The sequence below is a fragment of the Bos taurus genome, chromosome 20, assembly GCF_002263795.3.
Source record: "Bos taurus isolate L1 Dominette 01449 registration number 42190680 breed Hereford chromosome 20, ARS-UCD2.0, whole genome shotgun sequence".
Lineage (NCBI taxonomy): Eukaryota > Metazoa > Chordata > Mammalia > Artiodactyla > Bovidae > Bos > Bos taurus.
Genome location: NC_037347.1, coordinates 10,341,325 through 10,360,873, shown reverse-complemented (window position 1 = coordinate 10,360,873; position 19,549 = coordinate 10,341,325). Strand labels below are relative to the sequence as shown.

Here is a 19,549-nt window from a genome sequence, read left to right as displayed (position 1 = left end):
GATAAAGGGAAATACAGTTTAATGTCAAGTTAAAAATAACAGGATGCAACGTTACATGATAATGCTAACAATAGAAATGATGTTTCAGCCTTTGATATATGTCAGGCCCTATGCAAGGTATTTTTACATACTTGATCTTATTAAACCCTTACTACAGCTATACAAATTGTCTCCATTTTATGGTAAAGAAACTGAACTTTGCAAGGAAATAACTTGAATAATATTCCATGACTATTAAGTGTCGGATGAGTTGGAAGTTTTGTTCTGACTCCAAATTACCGTGCTAAAACGAAACATAGATTTGTTAATCTATGTTAATCTATGACGGCCCAATGCACATATATACATCAACCTATATATACTAAAAGAAATCACATAAAAATGCTAAGTGGGATTCTGGGTGGTTGAATTACTTACAATTTTTTTCTACATTCTCTACTATAAGCATGATAACTATAAACTATAGTTTTAAATATTTATTAAAAAGTTGGAGAAATAATAAAAAGTCAGCCTCATGTTACTTTATCATGTGACTCACAATTTTTTTAAGACTAAGTCATTAAATTGCAAATGGCATTTACTCTAGCAAGTTGTTTTATACTAGTAAAATAATTACCGTAACTTCTTTGTTATGTATTTAATGTGATGTGCTTAGTCACTCAGCCATGTCAGACTCTTTGCCACCCCATGGACTGCAGCCCACCAGGCTCCTCTGTCTAGTATTCTTCAGGCAAGAATACTAGAGTGGGTTGCCATGCCCCCCTCCATAGGACCTTCCCAACCCAGGGATCGAACCCAGGTCTCCTGCATTGCAGGCAGATTCTTTACCATCTGAGCCACCAGGGACGCCCAGGAATACTGGAGTGGGTAGCCTGTCCCTTCTCCAGGGAATCTTCTCGGCCCAGCATCAAACTGGAGTCTCCTACATTGCACATGGAGTTTTTACCTGCTGAGCTACCAGGGAAGCCCATAGTAAATGTGCTTTACCTTAAATAGTTGACCTGTAAGAATGTTAGAACTAGTATAGTTTTGAAATCATCATTGATATGTTACATCACAGGAGCAGCAGTAAGCCCAATATTTAAATATAAATCAAATGTAAATATAAAATCAAATGTTATGATACTGTCTAGGGTTGCCAAGGATGATAACAATAGTATAAGAAGATTTAAGTGAGTTTAATCTCTTTTATTCCATAGCTTAGTTAATTATCTTAAGAAAGAGTATAGACATCTTATGTGAATGAGTTACAATAAAGAGTGTTGACTATCTTAAGTGTTTGAGTTTAAATAAATGTTTCTGTGTATTTATAGGAAAAAAGATCTTTAGTCTTTTCTGATGTCATTAGGTATATAAAGTGTGGAAGGAACTGCTGATCACACATTTCAGCCACATTTGCTATATTCTCCGTAGTTAACATCTGTAGTATTTTCTTCAGCTCCAAGAATCATGATTTCAAATTATATTTCCTTGCTGGCAAATTTAAATTTTTTCAAAAACAAGCTACTCCTCCCAAAACAATTTTTAAAGTAAATGTGTTCACAATATAAATGCAGTTAATCTGGAAGCGAAGGCATGAGCAAGAAAATTTTGTGAGTGATAAAGAGAAACTTGGTGTCTAGATATTTGAACATAATATGAGACTGTAGAGAGTACAGCAGTGTGATATTAGTGTAAGAATAGACAAATGGAAGAGTAAAATGAGAAGACAGCACAGAACTAGATCAATATGTGTAAATGGAATTTTTTTAACACAATGAAAGTAGCATTTTACATCATGAGGGAAAGAGAATAGACTGTTAATGGTTAATAATTGGTATCGGAACAATTGCATATTCAAACAGAAGAACATAAGATTGTCTCTTTCGTTCATACTATGCAGAAAAATAATTTAAACCTTGATTTAAAATTTAAATACAAAAACTAGAAGAGTATTAGGAAAAAAATACTTTGAGTTGGGGGAAAGTCTTCCTAAACAAACAAAAAAAACCTGAGAGCCATGGATTTACTTCAAAAAAATGGGAAACTTAGGAAATAACAGAAGACATGGTAAACAAAGATAAAAGACAAACATGGGAATGAAAGACAAATGGATAGTAAACATGAGAGGTATTCAGGCCTGCTAGTAATCAGAGAAAAAGATTGATAAACAGCGTTGCCAAAGATAAGGAAAAATGGACACTCTCACCTACCATTGCTGGGAAAAATAAAACTGGTAAATGTTACAGACACTTTGCACGACACTCTACAGAAGTATTCATGCATGTTGGCAAAGGTATATACAGTTGACTCTTGAACTACATGGGTCCACATATATATGCATTTTTTTCAGTAAATACTACAGTACTACATGATCCATGATTGGTTGAATCCAAAGAATCAGAACTACAGCTGCAGAGGGTCAACTATAAGTTATACTTGGATTTTTATCTCTGAGAGAGGCTCCTGTCACTAACCCCACACTATACAAGGATCAACTATATATATAGTATGTGTGTATCTATATATATAGAGAGAGAGAGGTCTGGAATGGTTGGAAAAAAAATGGAAACGTAAATATCCCTTCATTGACAGAAGTATTAGTTTAATTACTGTATAACCATAATTTTTTTTAATTATATAGATTTAAAGGAACTAACATAGATCATAAAGAATGGAATAATACATATGATCCCCACTTGTGTTTAAAAAATTAGCTCTTTGTATATACTTATAGATACTATATATACTTACAGATGTATGAGCACAAAAAATGGTCTGGAAAGGTTCCTACCAAAATGTTAGCAGTTGTGACAAAGTTGGAATCGTGGAGACTAAAAGTATACTAACTTGCATAAAGAACTTTTAAGACAGCTTTCATTATTAATACAGTTAAAAATATATTGAAAATCATAGCACAGTACTGTTTTTCTGTTTTAAGCAATTTTTACAGGACCTGAAATGGGTTCACCTTTGAGCAATCACATGAATCCAGCTAAAGTCATATTGTCTGTAAACTATTTAAGAATTTCTGAAGGGAAAAGAGAGGATAAATTTCTCTTGCGTTACACTTGATCTACCAAGGATGTGAAATGTGATATATCATATACCTTAAATAACTATGAAGTTTAGGGTTTAAATATGAGTTGATGCAGTTGTGGTTTTTTAATACTCAACAGACTATACTAATATGGTGAAGACTCCAGTGTAGGGATTTTCATATAAGTTTCAAATTTTCTTGTGTATTTAGTTTTATTGCATTGTATTATATTTTGAGGTCTCTCTCTGTGCATATATGTATATGTGTGTATCTATACATTTGTATATGTGTGTGTGTGTATATATATATATATAGTGAGAGAACTTCAAAATATTATATAGCCTAGTCCAAGTAAAAAAGTAAAACTGTTTTATAATCTTGATTATTTACTTTAAGGGGTCATTGACACTTGTACCTTCATAAGCAGACTATTTAACATGTAGGCTTTTTGGCATGCAAATTTGAAAGATTCTAATATACTTCCATTAAGTTTAGAAAATAGAGAGTTTTGGTTTTTGTTTTAGAAAACATATATTTTTAAAATTTTAATTGTTTCATTTTAGAATGGAGGAAAAATTGTCCCTGATAAAACTTCTCTAGAGTTTCTCTGTCAAGGATGCTCTGGTGATATCAGAAGTGCAATAAATAGCCTCCAGTTTTCTTCCTCAACAGGTAATTGGTAAAGATACACTCATAATATTAATTAGGTGACTAACTTTTTCTTGTTCATGAAATGAAATTAAATTAAACGTACTTTAACTTGAAATTGATATATACCCACTTATATTTTTTATTGAGACAAAATAATAAAATTATGTATGTATGTGTACATAGACACACCCCTGTGAACGTGTCACCATATATATTTGTATATCTGAGGTAAAACTTATTTACATAGTTTGCCACTTTACCTTTCAAAGTTAATTTGGAATGAGACTTTCTGGGAAAAAATTGTGGCTCTGCCACTTTTTAGTGACTTAATCGTGCAAGTTACTTAGTCTTTCCATGCCTTTATTTTTTCACCTCTTATATGAGCACCTGTCTCATCAAGTTATGTGAAGAGTAAGTGAGGTAATACAGAGTGTTTATTCCAGGGCTTGACACATACTGAGTTCTGAAATGGCCAGCTGTTAGAGTTTGATATTGGTTTATATAAGATATGTTTAACAAATATATTTCCACTTATTAAGAAACAAAAGGAGTGCCTAGCCATGCTGAAGTAAAGAGATAGCCCCACTAATAGCAATGAATTAATTTTTATTCTTAATGATCATAATTTACTGCACACAGTCATCATCAGAAAACTTTTAACAGGTGACCTACTCGATGCTTAACATTGAGGGATTGACCTTAAAAAATTAATAGCTCTTTGGTGCTCTCAAAATCCACCTGAAATCTAGTTTCTATCCACAAGTGTAACCTGTTCACTTAGTTTCATCTTTGTTTTTCAAAATAACTGTAAAGAATTAGACATTTTAACTCAACCAAAACCAGAATTCTGCTTCTTCCTATAGAAACATAAATGTAAATTATCCTTAGGTTCACTACTAGAATTAGGAGTGGGCCAGTTTGAGATCCTGACTACCGTTTATAATATTATTGCTCTGAACTCAGAAATTTCAGAAGGAAGAAAATAATAATTTTGGGGTGGGTTAGAAACTATATTAGCAGTTGTATGTTTTTTCATCTAATTCTCAGACCAGCCTAATGAGATAGTACTACAATTGAAAACCCAGATTCTGTGTTTCTGCTCTTCCAGGCTGGTTTTCTAAAATCATGCATTCTGAATTTTCAAAAGTAGATTTCCCAGTGAAATATGAACATGGGCATATTCAGAAGTTGGAGACTGCCCAAATCAGTAAAGAAGTAATATAGAGTCATTGTTAAGCAGGGTTTGCAGAACCAGACTGCCCAGATTCAAATCACTTGCTAGCTGATGACCTTAGCCATTTACTTAACCTCTTTATGTCTCATTTCTTTACTCTGTATAGTAATCGTTCTTCCTTCATAGTTATTGTGAGGACTGAATTGGTTAGTACATACCATGCACCAAGAATAGTACCTTGCCTTTGTGAGAAACCAAGGTAATATAACTATATTAGTATGTCATTGTGTATGTGAAAATTTGAAAGGTCTCAAGTCATATTTTATTTATTTTTATTGTTGCAGTGTTTATTATGTATTTGACACACATACACAAAACTTAAGGAGAAAAATGAATTGTATAGATCAAGCTTACTTGTGTAAATAGTTCTGGTGGGACTACATAATTTCAGTCACTGAAGATTAAATCTAGCTCATGACATACTTTCAGATGACATTTTATGTCCTTAGTAGTTTAGTAACTGAAAGAGGGCTCTGATTCAGTTTGTATACCTCATTATTATTTATTAGAAAAGCATTTAAAGTAGAATACTTAGTGTAACTATATCTGAAATGTTCTGTTTTACTTTTCATGTTTTAATTTTATTTTAAATATTGTTTCTTTGGTGTATATTATTTAGGAAAGAACAATTTACGGCCAAGGAAAAAAGGAATGTCTTCCTTAAAATCAGATGTTGTGCTGTCAAAATCAAAACGAAGACAAAAAACTGATAGGATATTTGAAAATCAGGAGGTTCAAGCTATTGGTGGCAAAGATGTTTCCCTCTTTCTCTTCAGAGCTTTGGGGAAAATACTATATTGTAAACGTAAGAAAACATTATTCATTTTTTAAAAATATCTTATTATCTTACAATTAAAATTTAAAAACCCCATTTTTCAGAATGTCATATATTAGGTTCAGTTTCAAGAAAGAGCTAAGATAGGTCAGATACTATTTGGCACGACGTAAGGAAGACATAGCAGGAAAATGTACTTAGAGTATTTTTGGATTATAAGTGGAATTAAACATAAAAATCAACTATTAAAAAAAAAATCACCTGTTGAAAAATTTTCAAATGAGAGGTGCTATATAAAGATGGTGTTGTTTTTTAATAATCCAAGACGTTTTTTTTTGTAGGCACACCTGTAACAGAAGTAGACTCACCTCGATTACCTTCTCATTTATCAGAGTACGACCGGGATACACTGCTTGTTCAGCCTGAGGTAAAGTCTTTAATAATACCTAGTACTATTTACACAATACATGCTATTTACATTTGTGTCCATATAAATTTAACCAGTGAATTTTTACTAAAATTATATATGCTTTATTTTTTATAGGAAGTAGTAGAAATGTCACACATGCCAGGAGAGTTATTTAATTTATATCTTCACCAGAACTATGTAGATTTCTTCACGGAAGTGGATGATCTTGTGAGAGCCAGTGAATTTCTGAGTTTTGCGGATATCCTCAGTGGTGACTGGAGTGTAAGACTTAAGTGTTTGGTTTATGACTATTTCCTCAGAACTGAGAAAGAAAGTTTACTTTTATTCATACTTACGTGACATTATTTTAATTAACTTTTTAATAACTATGACAAAATTAATTTCATGCAACCAGTGTTCGCAGTGAAACTTCTGCAGTGAATCTGCTTTTTCTATGTTAATGTAGCACTAATTTTTTCTAAAGTTATTTTGTAATAATAAAACTAATACATAGTTGGAAAATTTGACAAATTGAAAAGTAGATTGAAGGGAAGGAACGTGCTACTTTCTTTTCATTTTTTCTTTTGGCCATACCATGTGACATGTGGGGTCTTAGTTCCCTGACCAGGGAATGCCCTGTACTACTTTCTGTGCTTTCTGAGTTTTTAAATTTATTTATTTAAAATTTGAAATTATTCATTATAAAGCTTGTAATTTTTCTTAATATTTTAACTTTGCTCTGACTAGTATAGTAGTCACTAGATACACATGGCTATTTAAGTGAAATTAAAAATTCAGTTCCCTGGTCATGCTAGCCATATTTCCAGCATTTAAACATTTATGATACAGTTTCTGTTATATACTTAGAGTTTCACTATTTAGTAGTTGCATTTGCTTAATTATTTTATATTGCTTTTTTTATTTTGAAATTTTATAACTCTACTGACAAATAGAATATACAATGACTATCTGAACACCTTTAACTTTTGTTCATCAGTTTTCACATTTTTCCACATTTGCTTAGTCTGTATTTTTACACACTTGTTTTGGCTGAATACTTGGAAAGTAATTGGAGCATCACAGCACTTACTTAAGCATGGATAAGGACACTGCTCTATTACAACCACAATAGCATTATCACACCTGAAGAGAATTAATATAATCAGTATGTATTATAATTAACATAAATTCAGTAAGGATACTATCCTCCTTCCTGTTTCCCAGTTACTTCAAAAATGTATTTAAAGTTATCCCTACCACCCCGTCTGATACACAGTTAATAGTCACACATAGCATTTGGTGGCTATGTCTCCGCTGAATTTTCTTCAGATAATTTTGTGGCATTATTATGTTTAGGGCTATGGTGAATGTGAAAAAAATGACTATGTAGTAAATAAATACGGTTAGCCTTTTTGGGGAGTCAGTAGTACCAATAAGTACTATCTTACAAATCTCTTATTTTCTTTATTTTTTATTCTTTTTTAGACACGCTCTTCACTCAGGGACTATAGTACATCTATAGCTACGAGAGGTGTCATACATTCCAACAAATCCCGAGGATTTGCTCATTGCCAAGGAGGGGGATCAAGTTTTCGACCCTTGCACAAACCCCAGTGGTTTCTAATAAATAAAAAGGTAAAAAAGAGAATGGTACATTTTCAATAAGTGAACTCCTTATGGTGTGTGAATTATATCCCAATAAATCTATTTTTTTTATTTAAGAGAAAAATGATCTTTCATTCTTAATAAGAAATAGTGGCTAAGGCTTTTAGTTTTCTTAGCATTATGATAAAACATTAAAAGGACAGTCTTCTTAAATGCTTTTTTAAAGAAAAAGCACTCAAAATTTGAAAGCATATGCCTGTTTTATTGGAATCAAAGTATACAGGCCTGCTTTGTTTCATTGCACTTTTTTAAAGTGCTTTGCAGATAATGCGTTTCTTACAAATCGAAGGTTTGTGGCAGTCCTGCATCACGCAAGTCTGTCAGAACTATTTTCCCAACAGCACTGCTTACTCTGTGTCATACTTTTATACAATATTTCAAACTCTTCACCAGCAAAAAAAAAATCATGACTGGATGAAGGCTCAGGTGATGGTTAGCATATTTTAAGCAATGAATTTTTTAATTAGTGGGCTTTCCAGGTGGCTCAGTGGTAAAGAATCCACCTGCTAAGCAGGAGACATGGGTTCAGTCCCTAGGTAGGGAAGATCTTCTGGAGAAGGAAATGGCAACCCACTCCAGTATTCTTACCTGAGAAATCCCATCAACAGAGGAGCCTGGTGGGCTACAGTCCTTAGGGTCACAAAGAATTGGACAAAACTTAACGACTAAACAGCAACAGAAATTTTTCATTAAACTATGTTGCACGCTTTAATAGACTATAGTCTAATGTGAGCATAACTTTTATATGCACTGGAAAACCACAGCATTTGTGTGACTTGCTTTATTGTGATATTCACTTGATTGAAGTGGTCTAAAACTGAACCCACAATACTCTGAGGTATGCCTGTAGTTATATTTTTGTTTCAGTTGAAAATAAATCCTGGCTTTACCTCTAACCATCTGGACAAGTTATTTCACCTAGTATGCCTCTAGATTCTGATTCCACAGCTATAAATGTATAGGACTGGATTATTTAGAAGTCAAAAACAGGTGGCTCACAATTTGAATACATCACACAACACAAATAGATTTTTTTTAATGAATTGCCCATGTTTAAAAACTAGTTTAATAGTTAAAACTCAGATAAGAAATTCTGGCCTCAGAATTTCTTGAGTGTCCTGGGGAAAAAAAAAAAAAAAAGAGGGCAACACTGGTCCATATTTTACATGGCTGTAATTGGCTCAAGCCAAGTATAACCTGCCCCTTGGTGGCGGGAGTGATGGGTGCCGCTGTCCCCAGATATTCTGCTGCACTGATTTCTATTACCTGCTTGACCTCCTGTAGCATCTGACTTTGTGACCCCTGAACTAGGTCATCTCTAAGATGTCTTCCAGTTCTAAATTCATGTAGCTAAAATATGAAAGTATCATTCATTACTTGAGAAAAATCTTCCAGTGGATTTCTTGGAGCAACTGTAAGCAATTTATGTCCCTTATCGACTTGCTTTGCTCTTTATAGCATGTGTATTAATTTTTCATTTGTTACATATAAGTGATCTACAACCGTGGGCTCCTGAAACGCTAGAGATTATACTTCTCTTGCCATCACCATAACACTGCACCTCTCTTAACTGAAGAAAATACATTCTTTTATTGAGAAACAGTATCTTCACATAATTGGTGTATGTGTATGCTCATAAACAGAAATCCTTTAATTTTTTTAAGGACCTTCTACCTAAGGTGTTGTTCTTTCTGCTATTATATCAAATGTGAATTAGTTGCACAGATAAAGTGCTTTGTTAGATAATACTAGGACTTACTAGAAAAGACCCTGATGCTGGGAAAGACAGGGCAGGAGGAGGAGGAGACAGGATGAGATGCTTGGATGGCATCACCTACTCAATGGCCATGAGTTTGAGCAAACTCCGGGAGACAGCAAAGCACAAGGAAACCTGGGGTGCTGCAGTCCATGAGGTCTCAGAGTCAGACACGACTTAGCAGTTGAACAACAAGAACAGGACAGTTAGAAAGGACTAATCAAGCTGCTTGATGCGGCCAGAAAAGAAGACTGATGAGATAAACTTCTAAAGTATCTAGTGTAGAAACCCACACATATTGTGACATAATAAACTTATGTGTAGGAATAAATATCTATATTTAAATTTTTATTTTTCATTTCACCTTTTTTTTCTCTCTACAGTATCGGGAAAATTGCCTGGCAGCAAAAGCACTTTTTTCTGATTTCTGCTTACCAGCCTTGTGCCTCCAGACTCAGCTATTGCCATACCTCACTTTGCTAACCATTCCAATGAGAAATCAAGGTAATATACATGGGTTTTTATTATTCCCAAGAAGTAGTGTTTTATAACATTATATTTTTGTGCATCAAGTCATTTCTGTGTACCACTGACACTCAGTTTTTTCCCCGTTGTTTTTTGAATCAGAATTAATACTGCTTTTTGATAAAAAAAAGAAGTATATAAAGTAAAAATCGAAAGTCCTCTATAAACCATGGGTAATTCCTTTTCACAGATTGGTGTAAATTCTTCTAGACTTTTTTCTGTGCAGATATAATAATGAAAGTGATCTTTAATTTGCTTTTGTCACTTATCATACATAGAACGCCGTATTTTATAAATTAGTGCAAAGGAGCTCTGGAGGCTGGGAAGTCCAAAATCAGGGTGCCAGCATACCCAGTGTCTGGTGAGGCCTACTTTTGATCTTGCAGATGGCCATCCTGTTGTATTCTGATGTGGTAAAGAGAGGAGGAAGAAAGCTCTCTCTGGGGTCTCTTTTATAAAGACACTAATCCCATTCATGAGGGCTCTACCCTCATGACCTAAGCACCTCCCAAAGCCCCATCTCCTAAAGGCGTTAGGATTCAAAATATGACTTTGAGGTGACAGAAACATTTAGTCCGTAATAGCAGCAATGCTAAAGTATATTCAGATCTAACTCATTCAACCTTGTTGATAATGTATTTTGGTTGATTCAGTATTACAAATAGTGTCCATTAATAGTATATTTACATTGTTTTTCCTAATTTTGAAGTTATAAGTAATGCTTTAAAAAAAAGTGAGAGATTTCCCTGGTGGTCCAGTGGTTAAGAATCCACCGTCCGATGCAGAGGATGTGGGTTCAAAGATCTCACACGCTGTGAAGCAGCTGAGCCCACCTGCTGCAACTCAAGAAAGCCTACACGCTGCACAGAGACTCCGTGCGGCCAAAAACCTGTGTGATACCCACTTGCCCGATATATGTGTACCGAGGTTTGCCTTTCTTGAAGAGCAGTTTTCCATCCGTTGTTTCTCTTTTTTTTTTTTTCTCTTTTTTAACATATATCTTAAGGGCCATATTTCATTAACAGTCTTAGGTCACATGTCTGTGGTGCTGATCTTCAAGGTAGAACAGAGAATTTGTGTAATATTGAAAATATAATCTATTACATAACTCATCAAACTTCTCATAAGTTTTATTTCTTTTTATTGTTTGGCCACATCCCATGGTATGTGGGACCTTAGATCCCTGATCGAGAAATGAACCCACGCCCCCTGCATTGGAAGGCAGAATCTTAACCACTAGACTGCTAGGAAGTCCCAAAACTTCTCATAAATTTCAGTGATAGTGTTTGTCTTATGAATGATCAGAAGAGAAGATTATTGAGTAAATGTCTACCTTCATACAAGAGTTTCATCTTTTAAGAATATTGATACTTAAAAATTTTAAATATTCTATATTTATAGGCAGAAGTGAGATGACTTTTGAATAGTGTGCATGTTTAATCTGTGAGTCAGAATCCAGAGAGTTCCCTATGCTTTGCCTATTAATTTTAGATTATACTCGTATTTATTTGGCTGTGCTGTGTGGCTTATAGGATCATAGTTCCCTGACCAGGGATTAGACCTGGGCCTTTAGCAGTGAAAATGTAAAGTCCTAACCACTGCATCGCCAGGGAACTCTCAGATTACGTTAGCTTTTAAACTTAGAAATTACAAGAATGGTACAAAGGAAATTCTTGTATATCCTTCACAAAGATTCCTCAGTGTTTCATTTTTACCATATTTGCCTTGTTTTCTTTGTCTTTATACACACTTGTACACAAATATATTTTTTCTGAACCATGTTTGAGGAAAGTACAGACATGATGCCCATTATTCTTAAACACTTCAGCATGTACTTCCTGAAACCAAGGATATTCTCCCATATCACCACAATATTTACAACAAAATCAGGAAATTAATTTTGATACATTACCGCTAATTCATAGTTTAATTATTAGACCCCATTTATAATTTTTAGACCCCATTCAAATTTTGCCAGTTGTCCTAATAATGCCCTTTGCAAAATAACAACAAAAACTTGTTCTCTTTCTTGTCCAAAAATCCAGTGCAAGATCAGATGATTCACTTACCTATTCAGTCTCCTTGATTTAGAATAGTACCTTGTTGTTTCTTTGTCCATTATGTCTTTTTTTTGGCTGCACTGGGTCTTCCTTGCAGTATGCAGGGTTTTTCCCTGCTTGCGGCACACAAGGGCTTCTCTAGTTGAGGCTCACGGGCTTCTCTTGTTGGGCACCCTGGCTTCCGGCTGCGGAGCACTGGCTCTAGAGCACGCAGACTCAGGAGCTGCGGCACGTGGGCGTCTGTAGTTGTGGCGCATGGACTTAGTTATTGCGTGGTCTGTAGGATCCTAGGTCTTGACCAGGGATCAGTCTTGTGTCCTCTGCATTGGAAGGCAGATTCTTAACCACTGGCCCACCCCTGTCCATTGCAAATTGAAACATATAAGATTGTTACAGAATGGACTGTCCCTCAGTTTCGGTTTATCTGAGGATTTGGGTTTATCTGTCTGAGTGGATACAGGTATGTATTTTTGTCAGGAATACCACAAAAGTGATGCCATGTTCTTCTCAGTGCATCACATCAGGAGAATACAGTGTCTGTTTATACCATGCTGGTGAAGTTAACTTTAATTATTTTGTAAGGTAATTATCTCTGAGGTTCTCTAATGTAAAATTATTAAGTGTTTTGTGGGGAGACACTTTGAGACTATGTAAATATCCTGTATCTCATTAAAATTTCACCCACTGGTCACAGCATCTTTTGATAATTATTTCCTGAATCTGTGATAGTTGGCAAGTCATGATTTTCTAATGGCATTATTCCTTCTACATTCCTGTTGGTAAATTCTGCTGTAAGGTATCGCTTCACCCTCTTCTGTTTGTTTACATTAGTATGGAGTCTGGATTCTTTGTCAGCTGTTGTTTTGCACTATCATTATTTATTTTGGCCCAGATTTGGCCAATGCAAGCTGCTTTAGGTGACTTTGCCTTTACTCTTAGAGTAGTTTCTGATACAAAATGTTCCAGAATTATTTCATACTTTGCTGCCCAAAAAAAGTCTATGTTTGGACTTAGAAATCTCCAGGAGTTCTGGTTCCTTTTAGTGGATATGGACCTGTCTCCCACTTTGCTAAATATATTTACTTAATTCTTCTGTCTATAACCTATCTCCTAACCATGCAGGCTATTCCTTCAGCTCCAGCCTGTTGCCACCAACTCATGTTGGCACAGCTGGCCACATTCTTTGTCCCATTCCCGCTATGGGAAAGTGAATTGGTTTGATTTAATAAGAGTCCCCTTGGACAAGACTCGTCAGCATCACCTGGAAGCTGGAGAAAAATGCAGAATCTCAGGCCTCAGTCAAGACCTGCTGAATTGATCTGCATTTTAATGAGATTCTCCAGGTGATTCTTATGCAGATGTTTGAGAAGTATTGGTTTGCATTACTCATGCTGGAATCTTCTGGAGAATCATTATATCCACTAGTTACAAGTTCAGATTCCAGGATCACAACTCAGGTTTTCCATATCAAAAAGCTGTTTTTGAAAATCCTAATGGTGTCATATATTGGATTTTTAAAAAGGTAAGTGTCCAAGAGCTCTCATAGAGTTTGTTTTGCAAACTTTAGAAGGTTCACAAATATAGTCAAAAATAGGATGTTTTGGCTTTTCTTTTTATTCATCAATTTTTTTCTTCTTATTCGTCAAATTTTATCCCATTTCTTTCATTTTATTTACTGTGTCATTTCAGACATTATCACTATGTTTCTTCTTCTTTCTCTCCATCCTCTTTTCTAGTCCTCCATTAGTGTTTGTTGGAAGGCTTTAAAAAAGCATTCTGTTTTCTCTTTCATTGCATAATCTCTGTCAGTCTGTGTTCAAGGTTACGGATTGTTTCTTCTCCTTGTTCAAACAAGTCCAGATTTCCATTTGGTTCTTTTTGCAATTTTCTTCTCTATTAAGGCCTTCCCTGGTGGCTCACACGGTCAAGAATCTGCCTGCAGTGCGGGAGACCTGGATTCAATCCCTGGGTCGGGAGATCCCCTGGAGAAGGGCATAGAAACCCACTCTAATATTCTTGCCTAGAGAATTCCACGGACAGAGAATCCTGGCGAGATACAGCCTATAAGTTGGACACAACTGAGTGACTAACACAGTTCTCTTTACTGATATTCCCTATTTTATGAACCATTGTCATTATAGCTCTCATGACTTCTTTAAATAAGGTTTCCTTTTGTTCTTTGAAAATCTTTATAATGGCTCCTGTCCATGAAGTCTTTTTCTGTTGAGTTTAATGTCTGGTCCCTCTCAGAGTTTCTGTTACCTACCCTTCTCCTGTGTATGGATCACATTTTCTTGTTTCTTTGTATCATCTCACAATGTTCTGTTGAAAACTGGGCTAATTTGGGTAATATATTGTAGCTCCTCTAGATACTGAGTCACCTCCACTCTCTGGGGCTTGTGTTTTCTGTTGTTTGTTAATTAATTGTTTAGTGATTTGGCTAAACTATTGATGAAGTCTGTTTCCCTTACAGTGTGAAGCTTCTGTCACTCCTCAGTGAGCTCAGCTTTGGACATGCCCACAATCACCATGAGATGACAGGAGGGCTGTTTGTAACTGTCTCTTTCCCTTATTTTTGTTAAATTGTTTGCCTTGCTTGATATCACACCCACCTGTTCTGTTTAAGTAGTTACTGGCAGATTCCTCTATTGTTTTCAATAGTGTCAAGGGGTTATAAATTATTCCACAGTCTGATCCAGTTAAATGTGGGCATGTGTAAACCTTGAAGCGAGTGTCAGGTTTGATCTGACCCAGGGGAAGGGGGGTGGATCTTCTTACTTGTCTCTTTCCTAATTCTTTTCTGGTAAACTAGCTGGCTTTTGCTCAGCTTGTTAGTCTTAATTAAGAGGGGCTATTGGTTTCAAGAGGGCCCCTTGGCTTGAACTTCCCCAACATTCTGTTTCTTATAGAGCCAGTTCCTCTGGGCAGAGCTTCAGAGCGGTCTTTTCCTATAAGAGGCCTCTGGGCAAAATCTCTGAGCCACTCTTCTACGTGTGTGCTCAGCTGAAGGGAGCCGCTGATGATCTAGGCTTGGGCTCTCCCACTGGGGACATTCTGCCCTACAAATGAGTTGGGGGCGAGGGTGATTGCAGTTCAAAGAGGAGGCAGTGTTCTTGCACTGCTGTGCCCTGGGGTAGAGTCTTCATCCTTTGCTCGGGGCTGGGTGGAGAAAGGGAGCCCCAAACTCTCGGCTGGCGACACTCTGTAGGGGAAGCTCTGTGTTCTTGGCTGCGTCCACCTGGAGTGAAGTATCTCCCAAGTTGAGGAAGGGGAAGAGCAGATCATGACTCAAATGTGAGACTCTTTGCTGTTAGACATTCTTGAGTAAATATTTCCTCATAACATAACATTTACCATCTTAAACTATTTTATTTGTTTATTGATTTGGTTGTGCTGGGTCTTTGTATCTGCACAGGCTTTTCTCTAGCTGTGGCAAGCGGGGGCTACTCTCTCGTTGCGGTGCACAAGCTTCTCGTTGCAGCGGCTTCTCTTGTTGTGGAGCACAGTCTCTGGAGTGTTCAGGCTTCGGTAGTTGGAGTTCCCGGGTCTAGAGCACACGCTCAGTAATTGTGGCACGCCAGCTTAGTTGTTCCACAGCACGTATGATCGTCCTGGACCAGGGATCAAACTTGTCTCCTGCACTGGCAGGTGGATTCCCTTAGTAAGGACGCACCCATCTTAAACTATCTTTAAGTACAAAGATCCCCTGGAGAAGGGAAAGGCTACCCAATCCAGTATTCTGGCCTGGAGAATTCCATGGACTCTATAGTCCATGGGATCACAAAGAGTTGGACATGATTGAGCGACTTTCACTTTTCAGTAGTCTTAAGTATATTTACTTTGTTGGTCAGCCAATCTCCAGAACTTTTTCATCCTGAAAAATTGAAGCTACCCACATTAAACACTAACCACCTCCCTTCCACCCCCATGCTAGCTACCCCCTGAAAACACTGCCTACTCTTTGTCTATGAATTTGACCACCCTCAGTACCCCACTTTAGTGCAATCATACCATATTTGTTTTTTTATGACTGGCTTATTTCACTTAGCATGTCATCAGGGTTTATCCACATTATAGCATGTGTCAGAATTTCCTTCCTTCTTGAAGCTGGGTAATATGACATTGTATATATATTTATCACATTTTGTTTATCCATTCACCTTTGATGGACACAAGTTGCTTCCACTTTTTGACTATCACCAATAATGTGGCTGTTATAAAAATGGGTATACGGATGTTTCTTCAAGACCTTGCTTTCAGTTTCTTTCTTCCCTGGGCATATAGCCAGAGTGGAATCGCTAGATCATATAGTTACTCTGTTTTTATGTTTTTGAGGAACTACCTTACCATTTTCCATAGCAGTCACACCATTTTATATCCTACAGCTTTGTCCACATCCTTGTCACCTTGTTGGTTTCTGAGTTTTTTTGTTAATAGTCATCTTAAGGGGTGTGATGTAGTGTCTCATGGTTTTGGTTTGCATTTTCCTAACTATTTGTGACCTTAAGCATTTTTTCATGTGCTTTTTGGCCATTCTTCTTTGGGAGAAATGTCTGTTTAAAACTTTTTTAAAATTTCTGTTTTAGCTCAGATTTCTTTTATCCAAGATATTGGAAGACTTCCTCTAAAGCGACACTTTGGAAGGTAAGCTGATCATTTTCATTTTCAAAGAGCTGTTACCTAAATAACCACCAAATACTTTATCTATTTATTCATTATATAGTCAATAAATGATATCTGTGAAGGTTAAGAAATATATGTTGTACCAGCGATCAAAGACTATATGATCACACTGTAGACCCATCTATTGTATTTATTACATATAACAGCGTTTTTCACCAGCTCAGAATCAGGTTAGATAGAATCATTGGATTACAAAGGCAGTGGAATCTTTAAAATCCTTGAGTTCAGCAAATTTTGCATAACTGAAAACCCCTTTGCTTAATGTGTTCTTAGCATATATTTGGAGTGTGTGATAGTCAGGAACTTTTTATTTCTTTATCATTGAAAATTCAGACAAGTGAAAAAAATATATAAATATAGGGATAAATCTCCATCTATACTGTTCATTCTATTGCAAAATAGTTTCTAGGCTAATATCAGTGATTAACACAGTGCTTGTAGTTCATTTCTACTTGCTTATTTATAAGATCAAATTATGCACTCAGGCATTCTAAAAAAGGTTTAGAAAGTACTCACATCCTGGTTTAAGGATGAGAGTAAATGAGAGAAACGGCACCTAGTACCCCTTTACTAGTTCTCCTGTTCCTGGTCCCAAATGGAAAACTTGCTTATCTGGGATTTTTTTTCCCTCTACCTTCATAGATTCAATAAAGGCCTTGGTTTAATGGTTTCTTCTGTACAGTGACTTAGCTATGGGGAGCGCACCTTTCCTTTTACAGGAAGATAATAATGGGTGGATTTTAGAGCATCATCCCAGTGGGATATGATCAGGGCTCAGACCTTTTACACACTTTCCTTTTTTCCTCACTTCTGTCTTAATCAAAGAAGGACCAGCTATTCTCACTGGCTCCTTTCCCTCCAAGATTATGACATAAAAATCAAGGGAAGACAGTTGTCTTCTGTTGTCTTTTTCCTCCTAAGATGTAATTAAAAGAACAAGAGTCACTATTTTATTATTGGTTCAAGTACTTGATCTGAATTGGGAGGCAGGATTTGTCGGTGCTCCTTATCACAATGACTGGTACTGTTGTCTTTCACTTACCATATTTAACATTATCTTTGATTCATATTGATAATGTTGAATATTCTGATACTTAAACTTGATATTTAATGTTTCTATTTAATAGCTGCATAGTTTCCTTTAATTGAACCTACACCTTGTTCTGTATTAATTTAGCTTGTTTCCAGCTTTTGTTATTACAACCTTCCTTGAAGCTAAATCATCATGTATATCAAATACTATTTATGTAGGATGAATTCTGTGAAATACAATTGCTGGATCAATGGATATACACCTTTGCTCTATATTGCCAGATGGCTTCCAAGAATGTCTTGCCAATCTTAATGCCCACTTACAATGTTTAAGCATGTTCTTTTCTCCTAATGCTTTCCACCACTGGGTTTTATTATCTTAAAGATCTTTTCCAGTTTGAAAGATGACAATGTTATTTTAATTTCCATTTTAAAATTACAGATTAGGTTAAGCAATTTATTTAGTAACCATTCTTCTCCGTAAGCTCTCTGTTCATGTTTTATATCTGTTTTTTATTTCACTTAATTTTTTATTTTCATAAGAACTGTTTACTAAAGATATTAATTAACTTGTGTTATATAAGTTGTAATGATTTATTCAGTTTGTCATTTACCTTTTAGTTTTGTTTATATTATTAAATAAACTGGAGTGCCTGGTTAAAAAGCACAAGGAAGGTAAATGAGAGACCACGGGAGATGGCTTTATAATCTTCAAACTCTTGATGTAATTTAAAAGAATCCTCTCCTTTGATTATTATTAGTGCCTGTGTTATGAATCTGGCAGGTTGAAAATGGAAGCCCTGACTGACAGGGAGAATGGAATGATAGAGGCGGACAGCGGAGATGAAGCCCAGCTCACTGGAGGGCAGTCTGCAGAGGAAGCACTGGGTGAACCCATTCAAAGCGCTGAACCTGAAACCTGGTCTCTTCCTCTGAGTCAGAATAGTGGGAATGAACTGCCGGCCAGCCAGCCTCAGCCCTTTTCAGCCCAGGGAGACGTGGAAGAAGAAGACATGATAATAGAAGACTATGAGAGCGATGGGACATAGAAAGCAGCCTGCCCATGAGACTGTTAACTGACAGATTCACACTCATGTTATTCAGTGGTACTTGAACGGTGATAATAGACTTCAGGTGAATTAGTTTGTTAATTCTTCTCCTAGTATTTCAGCACAGAGAACTGACCTCTGTTATGTTGAAGTAAATAGAAGCTCAAACCTTGATATAATCTCAGTTTTTTCCTCTAGTATTTATTTAGTCTTGTGAGTGGTGTTGGGAGAGGAGGTCAGTGTGTATCAAGTGCATTTGAACGTTATGCCAAATACCAGAAAATGTGAAGGAGTAATTCAGAACACAGAAACTCTATGGGCTGTAAATAAGAATTATAAATGCAATTATGAGTGTAAATAAACTTTGTGCCTTATTCACAATTTCTCTCTGGTCTCTAGCTTCTCAGATGCCATTTTTATATGTTGTACAGTGGAATATTTTAGATAACTTTCTGGAAACTATTTACGTAATTTATATAAAATTAAAATATTGAATTTCTTTCTGTTTCTTCTGTATTTCAATGTTTCCTGGACACGAGTCTCCTTCATCCAGTGCCAAACTTTTTCAAAAGTAGGGAAGGAAGGGAATGGCAAGCTTGCGAAGAACACTCCGGAGGGTTTAATCCAATGGCAACCCACTCCAGTATTCTTGCCTGGAAAATCTCATAGACGGAGGAGCCTGGTAGGCTAC

General features: G+C 36.0%; 1 protein-coding gene across 2 annotated transcripts in view; it reads left to right on the top strand.

The window, feature by feature from the left end:
• RAD17 (RAD17 checkpoint clamp loader component) overlaps positions 1–19,357 on the top strand; it is a 33,937-nt gene extending 14,580 nt beyond the window's left edge. For both annotated transcript variants that reach the window (NM_001103244.1, XM_024981268.2), the window contains 8 exon segments: positions 3,583–3,691; positions 5,524–5,709; positions 6,021–6,106; positions 6,224–6,370; positions 7,574–7,723; positions 9,893–10,013; positions 16,681–16,738; positions 18,594–19,357. In NM_001103244.1, the coding sequence (NP_001096714.1) occupies positions 3,583–3,691; positions 5,524–5,709; positions 6,021–6,106; positions 6,224–6,370; positions 7,574–7,723; positions 9,893–10,013; positions 16,681–16,738; positions 18,594–18,858 (1,122 nt within the window). In that variant the 3' untranslated portion in view covers positions 18,859–19,357.
• Positions 19,358–19,549: the final 192 nt, after the last annotated feature.